Source organism: Aedes albopictus, chromosome 2 (genome assembly GCF_035046485.1).
Source record: "Aedes albopictus strain Foshan chromosome 2, AalbF5, whole genome shotgun sequence".
NCBI classification, from domain to species: Eukaryota; Metazoa; Arthropoda; class Insecta; order Diptera; family Culicidae; genus Aedes; species Aedes albopictus.
In genome coordinates this window covers 209,266,975-209,293,516 of record NC_085137.1, presented here as the reverse complement: position 1 = coordinate 209,293,516, position 26,542 = coordinate 209,266,975, and the positions used below count along the sequence as shown (strand labels likewise).

The 26,542-nt window shown below is 41.2% G+C and overlaps 2 protein-coding genes and 1 long non-coding RNA gene across 7 annotated transcripts in view; 2 read left to right on the top strand and 1 right to left on the bottom strand.

Annotated features, from left to right (window-relative positions):
* The window catches only part of LOC134287899 (uncharacterized), a 327,459-nt gene that overhangs the window by 128,088 nt on the left and 172,829 nt on the right, over positions 1-26,542 (bottom strand). The window lies entirely within an intron of this gene.
* Positions 10,802-16,430, top strand: LOC109621933 (uncharacterized). 4 transcript variants are annotated; one of them, XM_062851075.1, is made up of 4 exons: positions 10,802-11,262; positions 11,474-11,694; positions 11,903-12,901; positions 15,837-16,430. In XM_062851075.1, exons 3-4 carry the CDS (start codon positions 11,905-11,907, stop codon positions 15,881-15,883), a joined length of 1,044 nt encoding a protein of 347 aa, XP_062707059.1. In that variant the 5' UTR covers positions 10,802-11,262; positions 11,474-11,694; positions 11,903-11,904; the 3' UTR covers positions 15,884-16,430. The 4 variants fall into 3 exon arrangements, with proteins under 4 accessions (XP_062707059.1, XP_062707057.1, XP_062707056.1 ...); XM_062851072.1 differs by having other exon boundaries at positions 11,903-16,430; XM_062851073.1 differs by having other exon boundaries at positions 11,559-11,694; positions 11,903-16,430.
* Positions 22,212-24,267, top strand: LOC115264944 (PTS-dependent dihydroxyacetone kinase 1, dihydroxyacetone-binding subunit DhaK). 2 transcript variants are annotated; one of them, XM_029869113.2, is made up of 2 exons: positions 22,212-22,364; positions 22,425-24,267. In XM_029869113.2, exon 2 carries the CDS (start codon positions 22,447-22,449, stop codon positions 24,184-24,186), a length of 1,740 nt encoding a protein of 579 aa, XP_029724973.1. In that variant the 5' UTR covers positions 22,212-22,364; positions 22,425-22,446; the 3' UTR covers positions 24,187-24,267. The 2 variants fall into 2 exon arrangements, with proteins under 2 accessions (XP_029724973.1, XP_029724975.1); XM_029869115.2 differs by having other exon boundaries at positions 22,219-22,364; positions 22,433-24,267.

Genomic DNA, 26,542 nt, shown 5'->3' with positions numbered 1-26,542 from the left:
TTGCTTCTATCTGCATGACCTTCCCGAGCAGGGAATGAGAACAAACCTATAACAAATTGATAACTAATTTTGTTATTGATAACACAATGAAATCAAAACAAGTTTTCATTCCAATTTTTTTTATTTAATATCAAATTGAGATATTATTTTGTTATCATTTCAAAAACTCAATGATAATAAGATTTGATTTCAAAAGCAGGTTTAACATGTTTCATGAGAATTAAATAATTATATTTACAATGTTTAATCTACCTCAATACTGTACTGTACTACTGTACTCTATTGACAAAATTTACAATTTGATCATTCTGGGTAATAGTCATGCTAATACATTGATGTAAGTTCTTCTGAATTTTAGGCCGGATTTCTTCACCTCGGCTTAACTCGTAAGCAAGGCTTACCCATATAGTTAAACCTGGCTTAACGCCTAAGCCAGGGTGAAGAAATCGGCCCTTTAGTATCGTAGAAGGAGGTGTTAAGAACTCATAGGGTGTTAAGGAAATCCTATCCTTGAATCTAAGTTGTTAGGAGTAGAGAAAATATGAGTTCTTTACTAAACTGCCCATGATCGCATATCAGTCCCATCTTTGCTGGGTTTCCTATTCATATAGGACAATTATACGATCATAGGCAGTAAATGTGGTCTTAGTTGAATTTGTTTTTCTGTCATAGATGCTTTAACAACAGAGGTCAATCGCCTCTGATAGTAAGAAATGATTGAGTTTTCTTTCTGTTCGTGATTCTTCTGAAGTTAAATTACTTTCACATTATACATAAATTTCTAGTACGACAAAATCGCCTTCATATGATTTTATAGCATTTTGAGCGTTGAACAGTTCAAGGGTTGAAGCATAGAGCATAACATTAAACAGTAATGGTTTTTAAAATTATGTTAATGTTTGATAATTAAAAAAAATATATGATAATTTCTATTTTTTTTTACAGCCGCCATACATTATTAATCTCCTAGAACGCGCTTCATTAAGCTGATAGTCTAATTCAATCGGGATGTTTATGATGGATGGCAATTTTTATATTGTTGGATCTTTTGCAATGGTGCCCGTAAAATTAACTGTTTCTCCATACCACATACCAAATTCAGAAAAATGAGAAAATTGAAAATAGAAATGTCAGTGTTTCGATTTTACCATATAAATAAGTTTCTTTAAAACCGGGAAACAGCTCTTGAAAAACCGGGAAAAGCCGAGAAATAACCGGGAATTTCATTTACCGAGATGAGTGGTCACCCTATATCTAAACATGTTGTCAAATATTTTTGAGATTTGAACAACAGGGTAATTATTTCCAGTTCTCTGCCGTGTGCAGCATAGTTGTCCCATGTTACTTTTTGGCGATTTTGACTTTTGATCATCAAAAGGTCTATTTTCGCATATACTTTCAGAATCTACTCTCGATTAGTATACTTTGTTCGGAAACTCCATGAAAACAACATCAAGTCAATTTGTCCCATGTTCAGTTTTGTCATCATAAGTTGTCCCATGTTCCATTTTGCAGCATATGCAGCCCCATGTTCAATTTTGCAGCATAAGCTGTCCCATGTTCATTTATTTTTTCTCAAAAGCTATATCATGTTCAGTTTATACGCATAAAAAGCTGTCCGAGCATCTCTGAGGGAATCCTGAACATTTTCCGGAAATCCTGATATCATTTGTAAAATTCAACATGGGACAGCTTATGCTGCAAAACTCGACATGGGACAGCTTATGATGAAAATTACAACATGGGACAGCTTATGCTGAACATCTCACATGACATGGGACAGTTTATGCCGAGAAAATCCCGAAAATTGCTAGATTTATCGGCATAACAGTCTCACTAGAGTTTTTCTTCAAATAATCAAAGTAAATTGTATGTTTATGAAACTTTTTGTTCAAACTTCAATGATAAATACCAATTCTAACGCTATGATGGTGGATTCATTTTGTGTTTTTATTACACTTGTCCGTAGAGATGGAAACAATGCTGAAACTTAAAACGCGTTTTTCTTTGTTTGCTGTTTTGGAACATGGGACAACTATGCTGCACACGGCAGTATATTTTAAAATTGGCTCAAGACGGTGGGAATTGTCTTTCAAAACCGCACCATTCGCACTTTCATATGGAAATAACGAGAGTTCCACAGTGCTACAATTTTTCTCACACTTTGATATAAATGAGTGAGTAAATGTCCATTAACCCTAAAAGGGATACCTTCATGGCCTCAGTTTCGTCACCTTGCTGAGTGTGTTCCATCAAAGACGAGCTCTGAAAGGCGCCTGGGGTCCAATGGACCTGTCAAAAGTGACAAAAGTCGACTCGCCCCATTTGATTTATATTAGTCATCTCACGTCAAGTGAGACGAAACCGTCCGTCTCACCTCACACGCCGCGCAGAATAAGCCTGTTTATGATATTTTTATTGTAGCGAATGTTCGCCGAATACCTATAATCTTCGCTACTCTTAGAGCCAAAAAGTGCAATTGGGTTCTTTAGGGGTATCCAGATTATTTCATAATCCGATTCTCCGCCCAAAAATTAGTCGAAATCCAAAATTTCATAATTTTTGGAGTCCGGGAACTATTTTTAAAATTCATTTAAAAGTTGTATGGGGAAATTTTTTTGTTCGTGTCGAACTGTCATTTTATCGATTGAACTGTCATTCTATCCACGAAAATAAAAACTGTTTTGTTACATTAACCATCAAAACAAAGGAATTGGAATCCAATAAATTCACGTCATATTCAGAAAAATGAGCTCTTTCGATTAGGCTATAGAAAATAGCAATATTTTATTCACTAAACAACCCAATTCTGATAACTTAGCAACATTCACTTGGTGATTTACGTCATCCAAATTATTCTGGAATTAAGACCTTCAAGCTCCATAAGCTCTACTGAATCTCTTTACTTTATCGGTGTAGTTCCTCCAAAAAATCCTTCAGGAATTCTTCCAAGACTTTCGCAAAGAATTCCTCAAATAATCTTCCCAGGTATTCCTCCAAGAAATCCTGTAAGAATTCTTTTAGGATTTTTTAAAGAAATTCCTCGAAAATTCTTCCAGGAGCTCCTCCAAGTATTCTACCAGAAATTCCTACAAGAATCCCTCCAGGAATTTCTCCAGATATCACTCTAAGTGAGATGAATGCCCTCAGGGGTAAAATCTCAAAAAAAAAAAAATATCACTCTAAAAACTCTGCCAAGAATTGGCTTCTTTAGCGGTGTTGAGATAAGTCCATATTCAGAATCTGCATGCAAAACTGAGCCGAAATCCAAATTTTCATGAATTTTGGTGCCCGGGAACCTATTTAAAAATCAATTTGACGTTTGTATGGGAGCGATTTGTCGAATCACCCCTCGTCGCATTTTGTACTGGGCGGAGCTGTCAAGCAGTTGGCCAGCTGTCAAAAGGTGATTTCGAAAAATCTCTTCGAAATCGATTTTACATACCAAAATGAAGTTCTAAAAATCTGAAAAAATCAGGTTCAGAAAAAGGTGCTCTTTTATAAAAAATCAAAAAATCAATACATTTTTCTTAATTTAAAAACCCAATTCCTCAAAGAATCCCTCTATGAATTCTTCTAACAATTACTCTTAGACTTCTGCAGAGAAATTGTCCAAAAAATCCTCCAAGAGTTTCACCAGGAATTCCTCTATGATTTTTTTCCAAGAAGCTCTCAAGTAATTTCTCTAGAAAATCCTCGAAGAATTTATCCTGAAACCTCTAGAAAATCGTCCAAAAATTACTCTAGGGGTTCATCCGAGATTATTTTCAGGCATTTCTAGACATTTTTCCAGGAATTCGTAAATAAATTTTTCAAGGAATTCCAACAGAAATTACTTCAGGAAATCCTCCAGGAACTTCATCAGGAATTCTTCGTGGAGTTCTTCCAGGGAATTTATTGAAAAGTTTTTCAAAAATTCCTCCACAAATTCTTCTATGAACACCCCTATGCTTCTTCAGGAAACCTTTAATAATTCACCAAAAAAAAAAAACTCCTGAGATAGCTCTAAGAGTTCGTCCGAGAATTCCTTCAGGGATTTCCTCAGAAATACCTCCGAAAACTGTTGAGGAATTACGACAAAAATTCCTCCCGAAATTCCTCAAGAAATTCCTTCGGGAATTACTCCAGAAATTCTTCCAGGAACTCTTTCAGGTATTCCTTAATAAATTTTTCTTGGAACTCCACCAGGAAGTCCTCCAAGAATTCCCCAAGGAATATCTTCAAGAATTCATCCAGGAATTCCTCCAAGACATCTGCCTAGAATTATTTCAAGAATCCCTCCAGGAATTCCTCTAAAAATCTTACAGGGCCTTCCCCAAGAATTTCACCAGGGGTTACTTCAAGTCTTGAACTACTGCCAAGAATCCCTTCAGGTATTTCGCCAGGAATATGTCCAAGGATTTTTTCAACCCCAGGGATTCCTCCGAGAATTCTTTCAGGTAATTCTCTAGGAACTACTCCGCGACTTCTGCCCAGAATTCCTCCAAGAATCCCATCAGGAATTTCTCCAAAAAAATTCTCCAGCAAATTTCTCCTGGTGTTCATCCAAAACTTCTGCTAAGAACTTCTCCAAGAATCCGTCCAGGAAAACCTCCAGGATATATTCCAGAAATTCGTCCAGCAAGTACTCCAGTAATTCCTTCAGGAACATGAATTCCTCTAGGAATTTTCCTCGAGAAAACACTCCAAAGATTTCTCCAGGATTTCCTTCGAGATTTATTCCAGGAAGTACTCCACGAAATCCTGCACAACTATTCCCTTTGACTGTAAAAAAAATCCAGGGTAAAATGTTTAAAAACAAAGAATATATTGCATTTCTACCAAAAGTAGATCGTCCCGGGTGCCATATCCTGATGATATCGTATCAAACAAAACACGTTTTCAATCACAAGATCCTTACGAAGTTAAAATAAAATCTCATTTAAATATTTACTTATTCATGTAAATTAATGCCTAATGAAATATCAAAATGAATACTAAATTTGATATTATTTTGTAGTTATTACCCTATGGATTTAATAACCTCCTGAGAACTGCGTATGATATCAAGTCGTAAAATGCGGATTACAAAATGAGATATCAATTTTTTATCAATGAGAACTCATTCTGTTTTCAATTAGATATTCCAGTACATTATTTTGTTATCATTTTTGTTATGTTAACACCTAAGTCATACAAAATGAAAACTCATTTTGTTATTGATTGGGTAATTTTGAAATACAGTCCACATTTCTTTCAGTGTAACTTTTTCCTCTGTTTGCATTACCTGAAAAACGAACAAACTTTGTACCCTGAATTAGTTGAGTAATAAACGTTGTACCGATTGAACGCGTTCGTGTTTTCGTCTCGCTTAACCGAAGAAATCGCTGTCCCAGACCACGAAACCATTTTCCCCGGAACATTTTTTGGTCCTATCGGAACCGGATGTGGACAGCTCGCGATTTCGCGGTGGTTTAAAACGGATTCGTTACCGATCGGGAGTGGAATTTAGTGAATTTGCACCGGGTGTTGCCGCGTGCAAAATGGCGTAGCAAATGATTGCTGTATGCCATAGCGGCGTGCGTGCAAAGACATGTTCACAAATGGTCGAGCCCAAGGCCGAGCCTTTGTGAATATTTTCGGCCAAGAAAAAGTGATTCGATCCGCTATAATGCGGAAAACGGAAATTTTCCTGTGAAAACCCAACATTTGGGAAGTGAATTGGGAGATTGGCAGCTTTGCCAAGTGTGATAATTGCGCAGATAGTGCTCTGCCACCGAGTGCGAAAGCCCACGGCTTTCCGGAAGAAAAGTTAGGTTATGGTTGATTGTGGCCAAGTCGGCAAAGGCAAAAGCTTGAAAGCTTTTCGAAATTGTGATTGTCGGATGAGCTTTCGAAGAAAAAGTGGGGTTATGTAAACGGTGACGACGAAGCGCGATGCTTCCCGAATAAAAAGTGAGGTTGATAACCAACCCAAGAAAACAAAAGTGAAGTGAAAATCGAAACTTGACTGCATAACCGAAAAATGACTGGAAAAAAGAAGAATCAAAAATTAACGAAGAGTGCTATACAAAAAGAAAATGAAAGTGATACACCAAAAGTGAAGAAGCCCGAAATTACAAAGAAGAATCTGCAGTTCCCGGAGAAAGGTAGTGACGAAGGTGAAACACCAGCCACTGGGGTATCGGACCAGTTGCTACTGGCGGCTGAGGTGGCGAATCAGTTACCTATGCTCGCTGCTGTCAACGCTGCAGGTCAAAGGCGACAGGATCCAACGCTCAGTGTTGCTCATCAGAAACAAGTTGAACGTGATAAGAGGGAAAAGGCGGAAATGGATCGTGCTATTGAAAATATTGTGGATCGTCAAGATCTAATAATCGAAAAGCTGCTTCGGATCCAGGATTCGATCAAAACGGAGGCAGCAAACAACGTCCATTACCTTCACCTTCAGCTGCAAACAATTCAACGAGCATACGATGAGTTTGACTCAGTGCATAACGAGCTTCTTGCACTACTCCCTAGGGAAAAACGAGGTGAGTCCAAACAAAAATATCTTAACTTTGAAGTACTACACGGTCAGCTTTACGTTGACGTGCAAACGATGATTGCCAACCAGCAGAAGCCTATGGCCAGTGAGGTGTTGCCGCAAAATGCCAATGCTTCCGGGCTTTAACCACGGCCTCAAGTGGTAAACAGTGTGCCACACCTGCAGGTACCACTCCCAACGTTCGATGGGAAGTTGGAAAATTGGTACGCATTCAAAAGCATGTTTCACACAGTGATGAATCGCTACCCAAATGAATCACAGGCAATCAAGTTATATCACCTCAAAAATTCGTTGATAGGAGAAGCGTCGGGTAAGATAGATCAGGACATTATTAATAATAATGATTATGATTCCACCTGGCGCATGTTAGAAGATGCCTACGAGGATCAACGCTTGATCATAGATACGCATATCGATGCGCTCTTCAACCTTCCGAAAATCACAAAAGAGAATGGAGAAGAGTTGCGAAAATTGGTTGAGTCCTGCAGTAAGCACGTCGATGCGTTGAAAAACCATGATCTTCCAGTGGAAGGATTATCGGAAATGATGTTAATCAATATCATCAACAAACGACTGGATAGAGAGACTAGGAAGCAATGGGAATCCTCGTTGTCCCGTGATGATCAACCAAGTTACGACGAGTTGATTGATTTTTTGAAGGATCGTAGTCGTGTTCTTCAGAAACTTTCCAGTCATGCGCAACCGAGCCAAACGCAGCCAGTTGCGAAATCGAAGCAGCAAAAGGTCTTTGTGCAGACCAACAAAGATACTTGTCCATGTTGCTCAGGCTCTCACAATATCTATAAATGTGAAAGTTTCAAGAAACTATCAATCCCCGAACGCTTCGAGAAGGTAAAAAGGGCGGGCCTGTGCTTTAACTGCCTCCGCGCCGGGCATCGCACAATGGACTGTAAGACGGACAAGCAGTGCAAGACCTGTAGCAAGCGGCACCACAGCTATCTACACAACGAACGAGTTGAAGATCCAAAGAAGCCGAACGACAGCAGCCATCCGAAGAATCCAGCGCAAGAAACGAAGATCGAACCCGACAGCGGAAATCCGGTGGAGGCACGTACGGTAACCTGCTGTACACAATCGAAGATGACGACGAAGCAGATTTTCCTGTCAACGGCGAAAGTACTAGTGAGTGGATCCGGTAATGTGACTACAACATGTAGAGCGTTGCTGGATTGTTGTTCGGAGTCGAACCTGATAACGAAGAAGCTGGCGGAGAAACTGAACATCAAGCCGTCGGTTATAGACCCACCGATTGCGATTTGCGGTCTTAACGGAATGACAACGAGCACCAACCAGATCATCCAAACCAAGGTATCATCTAGGGACGGCAAGTTTTTTGCTGTTCTCGACTTCCTGGTCACCCCTGCCATCACTGAACTTCCTTCAGGTAAGATAGATACCCATTCGTGGCCTCTCCCTGCTGGTATTGAGCTGGCGGATCCGTCATTTAATATTCCTGACGAGGTCGACATGATAATTGGCGCTGAGGTCTTTTATGACGTGCTGAGACAAGGGCGTCTGAAGATAGGTAGTGATTTTCCTGTATTAGCTGAGACGACGTTTGGGTGGGTTGTCAGCGGACCCGTAAAGACAGTACAGGCGACTTCGCGCAGAAGGAGAATCTGCCAAATGAACACGACCCAAGAAGACATCAATCGAACTTTGACAAGATTCTGGGAGCTCGAAGCAGGATACGTAACCAACAAGATGACTGCAGAGGAGCGTACCGTAGAACAACATTTCGAGGAAACACACTTCCGAAACAGCGAAGGGAGGTACGTAGTGAGGCTGCCTTTCAACGATCTCCAGAATCAGCTCGGTGATTCGTATGAATATGCCAAACTCCGGTGTAGCAGATTAATCAGCAGCTTCTCAAAGAATCCGTCAAAGCAAATTGCGTATACCGAGTTCATGAATGAGTATCGTCAACTTGGTCACATGCAAGAGGTCAGCGATAATCCCGACCGAGGTTACTTTCTCCCACATCATGCGGTGTATAAAGAAAGTAGCTCAACCACGAAAACCAGAGTGGTTTTCGATGCATCTGCTGCAACGACAAGCGGTGTGTCTTTAAACGATACGCAACTAGTGGGTCCGACAGTGCAAAGTGATTTAATCACACTCATACTGAGATTTTGTACACACCAAGTAGTTTTGACAGCGGACGTTCCTAAAATGTACCGTCAGGTACAGGTGCATCCAGATGATCGACAGTACCAGCGGATCGTGTGGCTGAATGACAAGGGCGAATTGGGTTGTTAAGTGAAGTAAATATTGCCATTTTCTTTAGCCTAATCGAAAGAGCTCATTTTTCTGAGTATAAAGTGATTTTATTGCGTTCCAATTCCTTTGTTTTGATGGTTAAATAAACAAAACAGTTTTAATTTCCGTGGATAGAATGACAGTTCAATCGATAAAGTGACAGTTCGCCCCGAACAAAAAAATTTCTCCATACAAACTTTAAATTCATTTTAAAAATAGTTTCCGGGCACCAAAAATGATGAAATTTTGGATTTCAACTAATTTTTGGACGGAGAATCCGATTATGCAATAATCTGGATACCCCTAAAGAACCCAATTGGCTACGTTCGAGCTGACAACCGTCACCTACGGTTGCTCCAGCGCTCCATATCTCGCCACAAGAAGCTTGATACAGCTAGCAGCAGACGAGGGTGAAGATTTTCCACTGGCGGCGCGAGCAGTGAAAAAGGACAGCTATATAGATGATTTCATCACTGGAGGGCGAACGGCTATCGAAGTCGTTCAGATGTACGAGCAGCTGAAAGAGATGCTGAAACGGGGCGGCTTCGGAGTACACAAGTTCTGCTCCAACAGCCCTGAAGTGTTACGAGCCATACCGGATGAACTGCAAGAAAAAAAAGTGGATTTTGAGTCGTCAGAGCTGAACAACACAATCAAAACCCTGGGCTTGATTTGGAATCCCAACGATGATTACTTTGCATTCAATGTGACGAGCTTCATCAACCAAGGCACACCAACAAAACGAATCGTTCTATCAGAGATTGGTCGACTATATGATCCGTTAGGTTTCCTGGGACCAGTTGGAACTATTGCAAAGTTAACAATGCAGGAACTATGGCGACTGAAACTTGATTGGGACGACGAACTGCCTGACGAACAAATGGATACTTGGAATACTTTCCGTGTTCAGCTGCAATCCGTACGGAGAATTCGAAAGAAGCGATGTCTCATTCCTGGTGATGCAAAACGTATCGAACTTCATGGCTACTGCGATGCATCGAAACGTGCATATGGCGCCTGCCTTTATGTGCGATGTGTACTAGGTGATGGTAAGATAAATGTTCAACTACTCTGCAGCAAATCTCGCGTTGCTCCTCTGAAACCGGTCACCATACCGCGCCTAGAGCTATGTGCCGCACTGGTGCTAGCACAGCTGACGCGAAAGTCGATGGAAGCATTACAAGTCAACTTCGATAGTGTTACGCTCTGGTCAGATTCCTAAATTGTCTTGAGCTGGTTGAAGAAATCACCGTTGGTGCTAAATGAATTCGTTTGCAACAGAGTCGTTTCCATCATCGAGCTAACGCCGAATTACGAGTGGCGATACGTAAGATCCGAATGTAATCCGGCAGACGCATTATCGCGTGGAATGCTTCCGGAGCCGCTGATAGAGAACGAACTATGGTGGGGAGGTTCTCCCGAGCTTCGACAGTCTCGACTACTGGAAGAAGAAATACCTGCCGTTACTGACGAGAACCTTCCGGAGCTACGAACACGTGTTTTCGTCAACATCGTCAAAGAGCCAGCGTTTTACTTCGGACGTGTCAGCAGGTTCACACGTCTGCAGCGTGCTTGGGCATACGTCTGGAGATTCATCGATAATACCCGAGCAAAGGTCAGGAATAATGAGCCGCTCTCTGCAACAGAATTGTCCAGAGCAACGCAAACAATCGTGAAGCTGGTACAGGAGGAAGGATTCCCTGATCTGCTCAAGGATCTGAAAATGGAAAGAATGAAGCGAAACAATTATTCTGGGCTAGCGCCATTTGTCGATCAAGATGGCGTTATTCGAGTCGGCGGACGATTGAAATATTCCCAAATTCCGTACGAGGGTAAACACCAGGTCCTTCTGCCAGACAAACACCACGTCACCCAGATTTTGGTTCGTGAGATGCATGAAAGGAACCTTCATGTAGGACAGAACGGTCTAGTTTCCATTGTACGACAACAGTACTGGCCCGTTAAATTGAAGTCCATCGTCAAACAGACAACTGTTATATACCTGAATATATAAGCACCTTGATCATTGTCACTTGACAGTTCTGCTTTCGCACGTTCCTCTAGCGTGCTCAAATAAGTCGAAGGGCTCGAGGAAATGAATAAATGATAAAGACATCAGTCTATTCTGAAACTCCAAACCGATAACAAGTGTTTAGTTCCGAAAGTTAATTCCGATAACGAAGTCCGGTCTAGTCCACCATCTCTCGAATCAGTCCTAGAATCTGTCCACCCCATTAACAGTTTAGTCCCCAGTTTGAACATCTAAAAGTGACGGCGAGAAAAAATCAACCGATTACGCGTGTGCAAGTGCCAAATCGATCCTGGACAAACTGTGACATCCTGGACAGCCGACGGAAGATTCATACGTTTCGAGGATAGCGATACCGGAACCGTCTGTCATCACCTTCTGCGGAAGGAAGTCCATTTCCCGGTGGCGGCTATTGCGTAGAAAAATTGTGAGTATTCCAAGGCGCGACAAAAGTGAAACGAATAGAAAAGAAAGTTTTTCATTGTGAGTCGGCCATCTTAAACGATAGCGTCAGTGGAATTTTTTACAAAGGTGAAAAGGCCTTTTCGTTCTGCGCATAGTGAGGGAATAGGGTGATCCAAGTTCAACTGTTTTATCAATCATTCTAAGAAAATCTTTTTTCTTTTTTTTAACTAAAGCAAGACAATACTGCGGCGGTGGGAAAAGTTTTGCAAATCGCTTCTTATTCTTACGACATTTCAATAGTTCACTACGGCGTTTCAGCGATTAGGAACCAGTCCAGCGTAGTATCGACATTTTGACGAGCAGAGCACCGTAAGTGGACGATTGGTACCGCGAATACGCCATTGTGCTGGTGATACCGTGAACCGGTGTGGCTTTGAGATAGCTGAACCAAAGGGTGAGTGATTTTCTGTTTTGAGTATCGCACAGTGTGGATTTTATTATAATTGAGCTTTACATTGTGTTCCTTATTTTTTTTCTTCATATTTTTCTTTTCCGACGTGTGCATATTTTTTTATTCTTTATTTATTTATACAATACACTATTGTTTGAAAATTCTATTGAATTGATTGTTTGGAATTCTTTACATTGTGTGAACATTTTAGAAATGGCCTCTACCAGTATGGCTTTTGGGTTGGAACCATTTCGTAAAGGGACATCCTTTAACGACTGGTTCACACGGTTGAAATACTTCTTTAGTGTGAATAACATTAAGGAGGAAAACAAATTGGCTTATTTTATCACCATGAGTGGCCCTATTATTTTTTCGGAAATTAAACTCCTATATCCGGCGGGAGATTTTGAAAAAGCAACGTTAGATGACATAGTTTCCAAACTCAAGAATCGCCTCGATAAAACGGATCCGGACCTTGTCCAGCGGTACAAATTTAGTACCAGAGTACAAAACCCTGATGAACCAACGGAGGATTTTGTCTTAAGCTTAAAATTGCAAGCCGAATTTTGCGGTTTTGCAAATTTTAAGGAGGTAGCTATATTGGACCGCATTATTGCAGGCCTCAGAGATAAAAATCTGAGACAAAAACTTTTGAGTGAGGAAAAACTGTCACTTAACAATGCTGAGAAAATTATTGCTACGTGGGAGGTGGCACGTGCTAACGCCGGAACTGCCGAACCGCACAACAATGATGTTCCCAATTTAATGGCATATGTTGAGGGAGGGCCTAGGGGTCAGCAAGGTATAGCTATGAGGCGCCTGGCCAATGTTTATGAAAACGCTAGGACATACCAGGAAGTAGAAGCTACTGGAAACAGGAGGGGCCCAGTAAAGAGCCGTTTAGGAGTTAGACCATCAATCCGTGGGGGACGAGTAAATTACGAGCCCAGGGCGGGCAGCTCTCGTCAAGATTCCCAAGGTCTCGGACGGCAATGGCAGCGGCCTGACTATTCCCAAATGATCTGTAACTATTGCGGAGTGAAAGGACACATTAAAAAGAAATGTTTTAAGCTGAAGAACCTCAACCGGGATGCAGTGAACCTTGTGGAATCATACAAGCCGGGTCCATCGGCGAATCGGCATATTACGGAGCTGCTGGAACGTATGAGAACGAATGACTCGGATGACGAAGATTATCAAAGTGACTCAGGTGAATTACAATGCATGTTAGTGACGTCCATAAACAAAATTAGCAATCCATGTTTGGTGAGAGTTAACATTGAAGATAGAGAGTTAGAAATGGAGATCGATTGTGGCGCGTCTGTGTCGGTGATAAGTAAAAGGCGATATTTGTCGAAATTCAACAATCCTTTGCGCAGTTATAGTGAACAACTAATTGTTGTGAATGGGGCAAAATTAAAAATTGAAGGGGAAGCAACAGTTTTTGTAAAGTTTAATGGTAAAGAGGCATTTATGCAGTTATTGGTTCTAGACTGTGATAATGATTTTTATCCTCTTTTGGGTCGAACATGGCTGGACATTTTTTATCCAGATTGGAGGCAGTATTTCACAAATTCCTTACAAATAAATAACTTATATGATAAAACAAATCAAATTGATGTGGAAACCATTAAAAAACAGTTTCTAAACGTTTTTACCAAAAATTTTTCGCTTCCTATAAAGGGATTTAAAGCAGATTTAGTAATAAAAGACGAAACACCCATTTTTAAAAAAGCTTATGACGTTCCTTACAGGTTAAAGGACAAAGTTTCTGATTATTTGGATAAGTTAGAAAAGGAGAAAGTTATCACACCTGTCGACACGAGTGAATGGGCTTCGCCAATAATCATAGTAATGAAGAAAAACGACGACATACGATTAGTTATTGATTGCAAAGTTTCTATTAATAAATTCATTGTTCCAAACTCTTACCCTTTACCTTCAGCGCAGGATATTTTTGCAAATTTGGCGGGATGCACTGTTTTTTGTGCCCTTGACCTGGAAGGCGCTTACACACAGTTAGAGTTAACGGAAAGGTCCAAGAAATACGTCATCATCAACACTATGAAGGGTTTATATAGATATAACAGATTACCTCAAGGTGCATCTTCCAGTGCATCGATCTTTCAACAAGTAATGGACAAAATATTAGAAGGAATTGAACATGTCTCTTGTTATTTAGATGATGTGTTAATTGCCGGAAAATCCGTTGAGGAGTGCAAAAACAAACTTCTAACTGTGTTGGGGCGTTTGGCAAAGGCTAATATAAAAGTTAATTTTGAGAAATGTAAATTTTTTGTCTCCGAACTATCTCATTTGGGGCATGTTATTAGCGCGAAGGGTCTTAAACCATGTCCGGACAAGGTATTAACTATAGAAAACGCAAAAGCTCCAAAGAATGAAACGGAGTTGAAATCATACTTAGGACTGTTAAATTATTATCATAAATTTATTCCAAATTTATCATCCCAGCTACATCATTTGTACAATCTGCTGAAAAACAACGTTCGTTTCGCGTGGGATGACAATTGTCAGAAAGCGTTTGTCGAAAGTAAAAAGTTATTAATCGGCGCAAATTTTTTGGAGTTTTACGATCCTAAAAAGGAAATGGTCGTTATTTCTGATGCCTCAAGTTACGGATTAGGAGGACTAATTGCTCACGTAGTAGAGGGAGTGGAAAAGCCAATTAGTTTTACTTCTTTTACATTAAACTCAGCTCAAAAAAAGTACCCTATCTTGCATCTGGAAGCGTTAGCCTTAGTGTGTACAGTAAAGAAATTTCACAAATACCTTTATGGACAAAAATTTACTGTTTACACAGATCATAAGCCTTTAGTTGGTATTTTTGGAAAAGAAGGGAAAAATTCAATTTACGTCACGAGATTGCAACGACTGATACTAGATCTTTCAATATATGATTTCGACATAGTGTATAGACCTTCACACAAGTTAGGGAATGCGGATTTTTGTTCGAGATTCCCTCTGCAGCAGGAAGTGCCTGAAGAATTGGATACAGACGCAATAAAAAGCATTAACTTTAGTAAAGACCTTCCAATCGACTTTAAAATGATTGCAAAGGCAACGAAAGAGGACGATTTTTTACAAAAAGTAATCAGCTACATGCTGAATGGCTGGCCTGAAAGAATCGATAAACCTTTTACAGATGTTTATTTTCAAATTATTTTGAGCTAGAATTAGTAGACGACTGTCTTCTGTACAAAGATAGGGTAGTCATTCCCCAAGTTTATCAAAAGCAAATTTTGAAGCTGTTGCACGCAAACCATTTGGGAATTGTGAAAATGAAGCAATTTGCTCGCCGAATGGTTTATTGGTTTGGTATTAATGGCGATATAGACAAATATGTTACCGAGTGTGATGCATGTAGCAGTATGACAATATCTCATAAACCTAACAATGAATCCAAAAGGATACCAACCACAAGACCATTCAGTAGAGTTCATATAGATTTCTTTTTCTTTGAGCATCGGACTTATCTGCTAATAGTTGATAGTTTCTCCAAGTGGATAGAAATAGAGTATATGAAACAGGGAACTGATACGGCTAAAGTATTAAAAAAGTTGGTAGCATATTTTGCGAGGTTTGGATTGCCAGATGTTTTAGTATCGGACAATGGTCCTCCTTTCAACTCCTACAACTTTGTAAACCTTCTAGAGAAACAGGGTATTAGAGTGTTCAAGAGTCCACCATATAATCCCTCAAGTAACGGACAGGCTGAAAGATTGGTAAGGACAGTTAAAGAAGTCCTTAAGAGATACCTAATGGATCCTGATGTTATGGAGTTAGACCTGGATGACCGGATAAATCTTTTTCTATTTAATTTTAGAAATTGCAATTTGACAAAAGACGGGTATTTCCCGTCCGAAACTATTTTTTCGTACAAACCAAAGACAGTGTTAGATTTGGTTAATCCCAAAAAATACTACAAAAAGCTACTCGATATCCCACAGTCACATGATGATCTTGTTATCGAGCGTAATAGCAGGGAAATCCCTTTGCAGTCCAAGGACGCCTTTGACAATCTGATGGCTGGGGATGATGTGTGGTATAAAAATAATAATCGCCACCTTCATGTACGTTGGGTCAAGGCCACATTCATTAAATGGTACTCTCCCAATATTTTACAGATATGCATTGGAAGCGTCAACCTAACAGCACATCGAACGCAAATTAGGATCTGCAAAGGAGATAACTCTGGGCAACGGCCAAACATGCTAATTACGAGATTCGATGGAGACGAAAACACGAGGAGTGAAGAACCGAGAAGAAGTGAAGGCTCAATGGCCCCCAACGATGAGCCGATCATCGACGATACGACAGCGGAAGCTCCCAGTGGAGCCAGAAAGAGGAAACGACGAAGATCCGATAGCGGGGTGGAGCACCCCGTTGAGCCGAGACGATCGAAGCGGTCCAAGAAAACAACTCGTTCGGAAGATTTTTGGTATAATTGATGATAGGTTTCCGGATTAATATGAAATACTAGATTTAAATGAATTTGTACTATCTGTTTTTTGAAATTTGTATATTTTATCTAGACAAATGTCAGTTCTGAATATCAAACCATTTTCTCGTTAAAAAGGGAAGAATTGTTATATACCTGAATATATAAGCACCTTGATCATTGTCACTTGACAGTTCTGCTTTCGCACGTTCCTCTAGCGTGCTCAAATAAGTCGAAGGGCTCGAGGAAATGAATAAATGATAAAGACATCAGTCTATTCTGAAACCGATAACAAGTGTTTAGTTCCGAAAGTTAATTCCGATAACGAAGTCCGGTCTAGTCCACCATCTCTCGAATCAGTCCTAGAATCTGTCCACCCAATAAACAGTTTAGTCCCCAGTTTGAACATCTAAAAACAACTAGTCGGTGTTATGTATGCTACCGCAACAAGCCTCAACAAACGAACCAGTTCATGGGGGATCTACCAAGTTATCGTGTCACGCCGTCACCAGTGTTCTCCAAAACCGGAATAGATTTCGCTGGCCCATTTGTGCTGAAGGAAAGCGGCCGCAAACCGAAGTTCTACAAAGCGTACGTCTGTGTATTTGTGTGTATGTCCGTTAAGGCCGTGCACCTGGAACTGTGTACCGATCTACGATCCGAAACATTTCTTGGAGCATTACAACGGTTCGTGAGTCGACGCGGCCTTCCTAGTGATCTTTTTTCTGACAACGGCACGACTTTTGTTGGCGCTGACCACGAATTGGCAAATTTGAGGAAGCTGTTCGAAGATCAAATGCACGCCGCGAGGGTAACTGATTTCTGCAGTGCAAAAGGGATCACCTGGCACTTCATACCTCCCAGAAGCCCACACTTTGGCGGGATCTGGGAGGCTGGAGTTAAATCGATGAAGTACCTACTGAAACGTGTCGTTGGAGAAACTCGATTGACCTACGAGGAAATGGCAACCTTCCTAGCCGAAGCTGAAGCTGTATTGAATTCGCGTCCATTGTGTCCTCTTTCGGACGACCCAAGTGACTTGGAAGCCTTGACCCCGTCGCATTTCCTCATTGGGCGTCCCGGTCAGGCAATCACCGAGCCGTCGTATAGTCAACAGAAGATCAACAGGCTGTCAAGGTGGCAGCACGTGCAGAATATGAGAGAACATTTTTGGAACCGGTGGTCCACGGACTACCTCCACACGTTGCAGACCCGGCAGAAATGGAAGGATGGCGTTCTCGATATCAAGATAGGATCCTTGGTGTTGCTTCGTGATGAAAATCTATCTCCACAGCTGTGGAAAATGGGCCGTATCGTTTCATTGCACCCGGGCAAGGACGGCATAGTCAGGGTGATTACCGTCAAAACTTCCAGCGGCGAATACCGACGTGCAGTGGCGAAGGTGTGCCTGCTGCCAGATGTTGAATCGGACGATCCAAGGGGGGGTGTATGATTGGGTAATTTTGAAATACAGTCCACATTTCTTTCAGTGTAACTTTTTCCTCTGTTTGCATTACCTGAAAAACGAACAAACTTTGTACCCTGAATTAGTTGAGTAATAAACGTTGTACCGATTGAACGCGTTCGTGTTTTCGTCTCGCTTAACCGAAGAAATCGCTGTCCCAGACCACGAAACCATTTTCCCCGGAACAGTTATCAATATTCGTGATATCTAAATAACTAAATTTGTTTTCAATTAGTTCTCATTCTCTGCTCGGGTTACCCAACCCGTAACGCAGAGTTTAAATCCATCTCTCGCATTACAAAGCAGTCCCTTTTCCCAAAGTCTGTGCGTGGTATATTCAATAAGGGCCCATATAGCCGAGGCGGTAAACGCACGGGTATTCAGCATGACCATGCTGAGGGTGACGGGTTCGATTCCCGGTCGGTCCAGGATCTTTTCGTAAAGGAAATTTCCTTGACTTCCTTGGGCATAGAGTATCTTCGTGCCTGCCACACGATATACACATGCAAAATGGTCATTGGCAGAGGAAGCTCTCAGTTAATAACTGTGGAAGTGCTCATAGAACACTAAGCTGAGAAGCAGGCTTTGTCCCAGTGAGGACGTTACGCCAAGAGAAGAAGAAGAAGAAGTGCGTGGTATAAATGAGATTAAATATAAAGCTGAAGAAATCGTCACCAATACAACCGCCAACAATGAGCACTTAATGGTGTCGGCAGAATCAATGACGACCCCCTCGGTCCCAAACCCAATTATCCTACACTACCCAAGTAACCACAATGCTGAAGCCGTACGCACTGCACGTACGAAGTACATACAGACCTACCCGCACCGCCTAAATATACCACCAAGGCCGAACACAAGCCATATAGCCGAGGCGGTAAACGCACGGGTATTCAGCATGACCATGCTGAGGGTGACGGGTTCGATTCCCGGTCGGTCCAGGATCTTTTCGTAAAGGAAATTTCCTTGACTTCCTTGGGCATAGAGTATCTTCGTGCCTGCCACACGATATACACATGCAAAATGGTCATTGGCAGAGGAAGCTCTCAGTTAAAAACTGTGGAAGTGCTCATTAAGCTGAGAAGGAGGCTTTGTCCCAGTGAGGACGTTACGCCAAGAAGAGAGAGAGAGGCCGAACACAAGCGAAAAGCGGCGCCACCACTGCACAATGGGTCCAGAGCCGTGTTTACGAAGACAAAAATGTTTGTGCCTAAACCTTAAACTTTAGATACATGGTGTCTTTGGGAAAGTTTCTTCTTATTTTTCGACCTTTTTTCTCATTATTGTAAAATTAGGGTGGTCCCTCTGGTTTCGCTGATCCAAACATCTGCCTCTTAATAGTTTTATGTACGTTCACAAAATGTTCTACAAAGTTGTAGAAGAACTTATTTGGAGCAAGTTTGCCGAAGAAACCATTACTCTATCTCTTATGGTTCCTAACTTATATTTTTTTAAAAGATTCATGTTAGGGTGATCCATGAATTTCAGTTTTCCTGAAATAACTTTTAATTCGTTCGTTTTTAGTAAATACTTTGTTCCGAGCAATTTTAGAACTATCAACGACGCATATTTTTTCCAAAGAGCTCAAAGTTCTAACTCTCATAGTTAAAAAATATTGGCATTTTTCTTCGAAAAATCACTTTTTTTTAAAATGTCATATCTCAAAAAGGAGCAAATGGATTTTCAATCTTCCGGTTGCATTGGAAAGATCGTACTCTGTTCTATTTATGGTGAAAAAACTGCAGGTACCTTTTTTGTTCAAAACTTTTTATGAAATTTTGAAAATTCGATTTTTTTCATGGAAATGCAGTTGTAACTTTGAAAATCGCTGAGATACAAACTTGGCGTCTTCGACAAAATTGTGAGTTCTTGGCTGCTCTAAAAGTGCCCAGAACAAAGTATTGCGAAAAAAACAACACATAAAATTATATTGAATAAAAACCGATTTTCATATGGAAAGCGGAACAATTTCAGCAAACTCGACTAGTCTTTGTTAGATAGATCGAAGCAACCATGTCGAAAATGTTTAAATTTGCTTATAATCCATAATTCGCCAATGAACTCAACTTAAAATGTGATTTTGAGCTGATTTCCATCAATTCAATTTCAATTTCATCACTTCAATGTATGGATAGTGAAAATGTCAATCACTAGTATATGTTCATGTAAACGTAAAAGCCTATCAAAGTTACATGATTTACAATATCTTATCAACATTGTGCCTAAATGGTGATGACAGTATAAATAAACATTGGTTCTACAATGAAATGGATGACCATTTACCAAGCTACTTCGATCTATCTAACAAAGACGAGATGAATTTGCTTGAAATGTGTCATTTTTTCATATGAAAATCTGTTTTTACTCAATATAATTTTATGTGTTGATTTTTTCGCAACACTTTGTTCTGGGCCTTTTTATAGCAGCCAAAAACTTACAATTTTGTCGAAGACGCCAAGTTTGTATCTCATCGATTTTCAAAGTTACAACTGCTTTTCCATGAAAAAAATCGTATTTTCAAAATTCAATAAAAAGCTTTAAACAAAAAAGGTACCTACAGTTTTTTCACCATAAATAGAACAGAGTACGATCTTTCCAATGCAACCGGAAGATTGAAAATCCATTTGCTCCTTTTTAAGATATGGCTTTAAAAAAAAAAGTGATTTTTCGAAGAAAAATGCCAATATCTTTTTAACTATGAGAGTTAGAACTTTGAGCTCTTTGGAAAAAATATGCGTCGCTGATAGTTCTCAAAGTGCTCGGAACAACGTATTCACGAGAAACGAACGAATTAAAAGTTATTTCAGGAAAACTGAAATTCATGGATCACCCTAACATGAATCTTTAAAAAAATTATAAGTTAGGAACCATAAGAGATGGAATAATGATTTCTTCGGCAAACTTGCTCCAAATAAGTTCTTCTACAACTTTGTAGAACATTTTGTGAACGTACATAAAACTATTAAGAGGCAGATGTTTGGATCAGCGAAACTAGAGGGACCACCCTAATTTTACAATAATGAGAAAAAAAGTTGAAAAATAAGAAGAAACTTTCCCAAAGACACCATGTATCTAAAACTTATGGTTTAGGCACAAACATTTTTGTCTTCGTAAATACGGCTCTGGACCCATTGTGCACTGTTGAACCACGACTATACCAGTAGGTATAATTGCAATTAAGCAATCGTAGATCTATCCCCCACTCCTACTCAGCCCTAACGATCCAAAGCAATGCTTGTCAATATATGCTCTAGCGTGGGACACGAAAAGACGTTTTACTCCTGTACACTTTTTGAGTTCCATTTTGGTCCCATATCAACTGTGCAAAATTTCAGCTCGATCGGAGAAACTATATTTTAGCGCCAGCCATTTTAATTTTTCATACGATTTAGTATGGGAAAAATCACTTTTTCAAAGAAAAATCGTTACAGGTTGCCCCTTAACCCCTAAAAATAAATCGATGAATGATTTCTGCTGGAAATTTTACGAGGAACGAACCCTCCGAAGACCGCAAAGCTATCTAAGGCATGTGGAAAAAGTTATTGACTGAAAACCGAATGGCATGCAAACGCGGTTTAACATGTAAGGAATAACAATAAATAATAAAATCTCGTCATTTTATCGATCGGTTGAGGCCTAATAACTTTTTTCACGAACGTCGCATCGGTTTGCTGTCTTCGGAGGTCTGATTCCTAGTGAAGTTTTCTACAGAAATCATTCATCGAATTATTTTTAGGGATCTAGGGGTGACTCCTAGCGATTTTTCTTTGTAGGAGTAAAATTTCCCCATAGTAAATCGTATGAAAAACTAAGAATGGCGGGCGCTAAAATATAGTTTTTTCGATCGGTCTGAAATTTTGCACAGTTGATATGGGACCAAAGTAGAACTCAAAAAGTATACAGGAGCTTGAGTTTTTTCATTTTTTGTATTTTCCCATATAAACCGTGTACCAGGCTAATATGCACCCCACATACGCAACCCCCACAACCCAACAGTACGGTCACTCGAGTATCCCTGGGGTTTTTATTACATGATGGTCAGGGATCATGGCCATCAAAACGTTCTACACTTCATCAGGGCTTGCGACCTGTAGTCATGATGATTTCCGCTATGGGAAACCATGACGAAAAGAACAAACCTGCCGATAATACCCAAAATCTAATACAATAAATTCTGTTTTTACGCGATTGATCCAGTCCGCGTAAAAAAGTGGTCGTGTAAAAAAGTAAAAATAGGGCCCATATAGCCGAGGCGGTAAACGCACGGGTATTCAGCATGACCATGCTGAGGGTGACGGGTTCGATTCCCGGTCGGTCCAGGATCTTTTCGTAAAGGAAATTTCCTTGACTTCCTTGGGCATAGAGTATCTTCGTGCCTGCCACACGATATACACATGCAAAATGGTCATTGGCAGAGGAAACTCTCAGTTAATAACTGTGGAAGTGCTCATAGAACACTAAGCTGAGAAAGCAGGCTTTGTCCCAGTGAGGACGTTACGCCAAGAAGAGAGAGAGAGGTCGTGTTAACAAAGGTCGCCAACTGCTCGACTGTTACTGTATAAACAGTGTCCATATGTGGATTAAACACATTGAATAACGTTCGCAAGACAATACATCCTAGGTGACATGCATTGCATTTTCGTTTGTATTTGCAAATAACGAGTTGATGATAATGCGAATGCAACTCATACACAGCTGTTTTCTTCCACTAGAAGCGCAGTAAAGATAAAAGCTTGTGGAACGAGATAGGTAGGTCTAAATAGTAAATAGAGCCTAAATTCATCTATTTTCAATGTCTAAATGTTTAAGCATTCCAGCAATCCATTTGGTCATGGCACTATCCGATGTTGGAAACTCTCTGCAGGGTCTCATTCTTTCGCATGGCGGGCTACAACTATTAAAAGAGCGCAATTGTATCACACGGCTGGAACCTGCTCTCAAGGACGGCAAGGTGAAACTTATCTCTGGTGGTGGAAGCGGCCATGAACCGGCCCACGCCGGCTATGTAGGTCAAGGGATGCTAGCGGGTGCCGTTTGTGGCGATGTATTCAGTTCCCCATCGGTCACGGCGATACTGGACTGTTTGAGAACGGTTTGTGATAAGGATGGAAGTGCCATTTTCATTGTGAAGAACTACACGGGCGATCGGTTGAACTTTGGAATTGCCCTGGAACTGGCACGAGCGACCTATGGATTTCGAGATGTGAGAATGCTACTGGTAGGAGAAGACTGCTCCATTGAAGATCGGAATGTGAGGAAGTCTGTGGGAAAGCGAGGCTTGGCCGGAGTTGTGCTAGTGCATAAAGTACTGGGCGCAATGGCGGAGATGGGGCTTTCCATTGAGGAAATTTACAAATTTGGCAAAGGATTAGCTTCGGATGGAAACTTGACAACGATAGGTTTCACCTTCGAGTTGAAGGAAGGAATCCTGGAGAACATCGAAATCGGAAAAGGAATTCATGGTGAACCAGGAGTGTATAAGATGCAAGCGAGCAACGATTTTAATGAAATAATTGAATTTATCATCGGAAAATTGATCACTAATGTTCCAAAATCTTCAGAAGTAGTGTTGCTGGTGAACAATCTAGGAGGCACGTCCGAATTTCTAATGGGAGTTTTTATTGACTGCTTAGCCAAGAAAATTGACGCTTCCTACAACGTCAAACGGATCTACTGTGGAGCATATTTGACTTCCCTTGATCAAGCTGGAATTTCAGTTACGGTTCTCAATCTTGGATACTCCCCGAAGCTACTCGATTACCTCAACTACGAAGTTAACGTTCCGTCGACGCTTTTCGGATTCCAATCTAGATTCAACAAATTACCGTCAAAAGTGATCAAAGTAGGCACATTACAGCCAATGAAAATCCAACCAAATTCGACTGCCTGTGAAATCGGTGAATTTGGCGCAAAGCTTGCTAAGACCATCGTTCATTACGTTTGTGAAGCACTCATTTCTTGCACTGCAATGCTGAATACAATCGATAAGGAACTAGGAGACGGTGATACCGGTAGTACCATAGCGAAAGGTGCCGAGTCCATTTTGAAACACTTGATCGCAAACAAGCTGGATCTTAAGCATCCTGGGATTATGCTTCAACAGATTAGCGTTATATTGCAGCAAGACATGGGAGGATCCTCTGGGGCACTGTATAGTTTGCTGCTTCAAGGGGTTGCTTCTACGTTTATGACACCCCCGGAAGACAATCAGCATATCTCCGTCAAACATTGGAGTGAAGCGCTGAAAGCCGGAAACGATACAATCGTCAAATATGCCTTTACCGAGCTAGGAGATCGCACCATGCTGGATCCCCTGCGAGAAGGCGAGGAACGCTTGAGACAATCCATCGCCCAAGATCTGCCGGTTCTGGCTTGTGTAGAAAGTTTCACTAAAGGTTGTGAGGAAGCAGCTCGCGCCACTCAGGACATGGTGCCAAAGTCAGGGCGTGCTGCCTATAGTGCCTCGGTGGAAAATTCCAAGCCGAACAGTTTTCCAGACCCTGGCGCGCATGCCGTCTCCATTTGGGCAAGAGCTTTGCTAGAAGCGTGCAAACAAGTTATCGTCGAATGAATTTTAAACTGTTCTAGAAGTGTGGTTCTGTTTATTATTTTTTGTAGAGAGAATAAAAACTAATCCTATTTTTGTATCATATTCCGTTTACGAATGATTCACGGCCCGAGTTGAATATTGGCTTCTTCTGCTATTATTCTGCTATTCTGCTATTATCAACGCATCCCCTGGCTTTCGCCCATCTGCGTTGTCTTTTCACTAGGCAATACGTCTACCAATTGATGTTTATGGGCTTGCCGGACCAAGTCATGTAGCTAAGCCAAACACCCCACCTACAACTGTTGGGTAGGCACCATTGTCCCGCCCACTGGTCTTTTACAGCTAGTTGTAGGTGCATGTGTGCGTGTAAGTATTGGTGTATGTGTGTTAGTGTTGGTGTATTGTAGGCGCCAACTCGTTCTAATCCACTCTGATTGCTAACACCCTATTGAACCATTACCCTTAAATCTGGCAATCTATGAAATAGAATGAGTTATGCGCCTGTACATAATAGTCAGTTAATCAAACAAGGAATATTAGTATTAAAGCGAAGATACAATGAAGCACCGCCCCGAACCTCGAGAGCACAAACCCCAAGAACCAAATGACAGGCTGCGCAAACAGTCGATCGACTGGCCACCAACAGTGAATAGCCAATCGAGCAAACCCTCCAGCACAAACCGCCACCAGCTCTCCCGACCTGCGTTCAATAAATTCGAGGCACAGCCCAGCCATAGCTTCACCTTAAAACCAAAATCTAGATTGCAGAGCACAATACTTCCCAAGTAACCACGCAGCTCGGGCCGCAAATCACGCACAACACATCACAAATAAGACAAACACTACCCCGCCCGTACAACCGAAACCGATCTATGGTAAAGAAGGGTCTCTTTCCACTCCAACCCGGACTCAACTGCACCCACAGGGTAGCGCACCCCACACACATGCACTCATGCATCCATCACGACCCGAGCCGCACGGTCACCTGGGTTGCTTCTATCTGCATGACCTCACCATACCCGTAGCACAGAGTTTAAATCCCTCTCTTGCATTACAAAGCAGTCCCTCTTCCCAAAGTTTGTGCGTGGTATAAATGAGATTATAAAGCTGAAGAAATCGTCACCAACACAACCGCCAACAATGAGCACTCAATGGTGTCGGCAGAATCAATGACGACCCCCTCAGTCCCAAACCCAATTATCCTACACTACCCAAGTAACCACAATGCTGAAGCCGTACTCACTGCCCGTACGAAGTACATACAGACCTATCCGCACCGCCTAAACAAACCACCTAGGCCGAACACAAGCGAAAATCGACGCCACCACTGCTGAACCACGACTATACCAGTAGGTCTAATCGCAATTAAGCCATCGTAGATCCATTCCCCGCTCCTACTCAGCCCTAACGATCCATAGCAATGCTTGTCAATATATGCACCCCACACACGCAACCCCCACAACCCAACAGTATGGTCACTTGAGTATCCCTGGGATTTTGATTACATGATGGTCAGGGATCACAGCCATCAAAACGTTCCACACTTTACCAGGGCTTGCGACCTGTAACTATGATGATTTCCGCTATGGGAAACCATAATAGCTAGCGGTGTTGGCCCGAGTTGAATATTGGCTTCTTTAAAAAAAATCTAGTGTTGCGCCCCAAATGGGGAAGAGTGATTTCCAACTTTCACAGATATTATTGAGGAGCTTCTCTTGCCCATTGATCATTTTGTATTCGTATCAGGCATTGCACTTGCGAGCGAGCTCAAAGAGCATGAGCCTAACATGATCGCTGTGTCTGGGTTCTGTGAGCGAACTGTTATGCTCAACTCGTTTAAAATCAGCGATCACGATGGCTCACTTGTGGAATAAACAATGAGCTGGAGTTTGCTTGACGACGCCTTTCTAGTTGGTTCCTTTTGCACCAGTCGAAAATCAAAGCAAACCATAATTATTTTCATGCATCGAACAGTCACTTCTGTCATAACCGGCAGGAGGGCTACGCGGAAAAACTGATGCAAAAACTGTTGAGTTTTTATTGATTTGTGAGTTAGTGGAAAGAGAGTGGTTTACAAAGTCTTATTAAAATTTGTACTATTGAAAGCTATTGAAATTCGGTTTCTGTGCTTTTTATTTCGGCCTATTATTGCAAATATGGGCAAATTTATGGTAATGATCTCAGATACGTAACAGGGCGTTATTGCTACTAGAGGTATGATTGGTGGTGAATTGGAAGACGACGACTTGGTGGCTTGGTCCTCAGTACACCTAATTGCCGTTTCATTAGGCCAAAAGCAGAGGGGGATTTCTAAGATAGTATCCAGAAGGACTACGGCGTTCCCTTCATTGACACATTGGGATACGAACACGGGCGG

Bases quoted from the DNA above. Each gene is read 5' to 3' on its own strand.
- LOC109621933 (XM_062851073.1), top strand. From the start codon at position 11,905: ATGGCCTCTACCAGTATGGCTTTTGGGTTGGAACCATTTCGTAAAGGG.
- LOC115264944 (XM_029869113.2), top strand. From the start codon at position 22,447: ATGGCACTATCCGATGTTGGAAACTCTCTGCAGGGTCTCATTCTTTCG.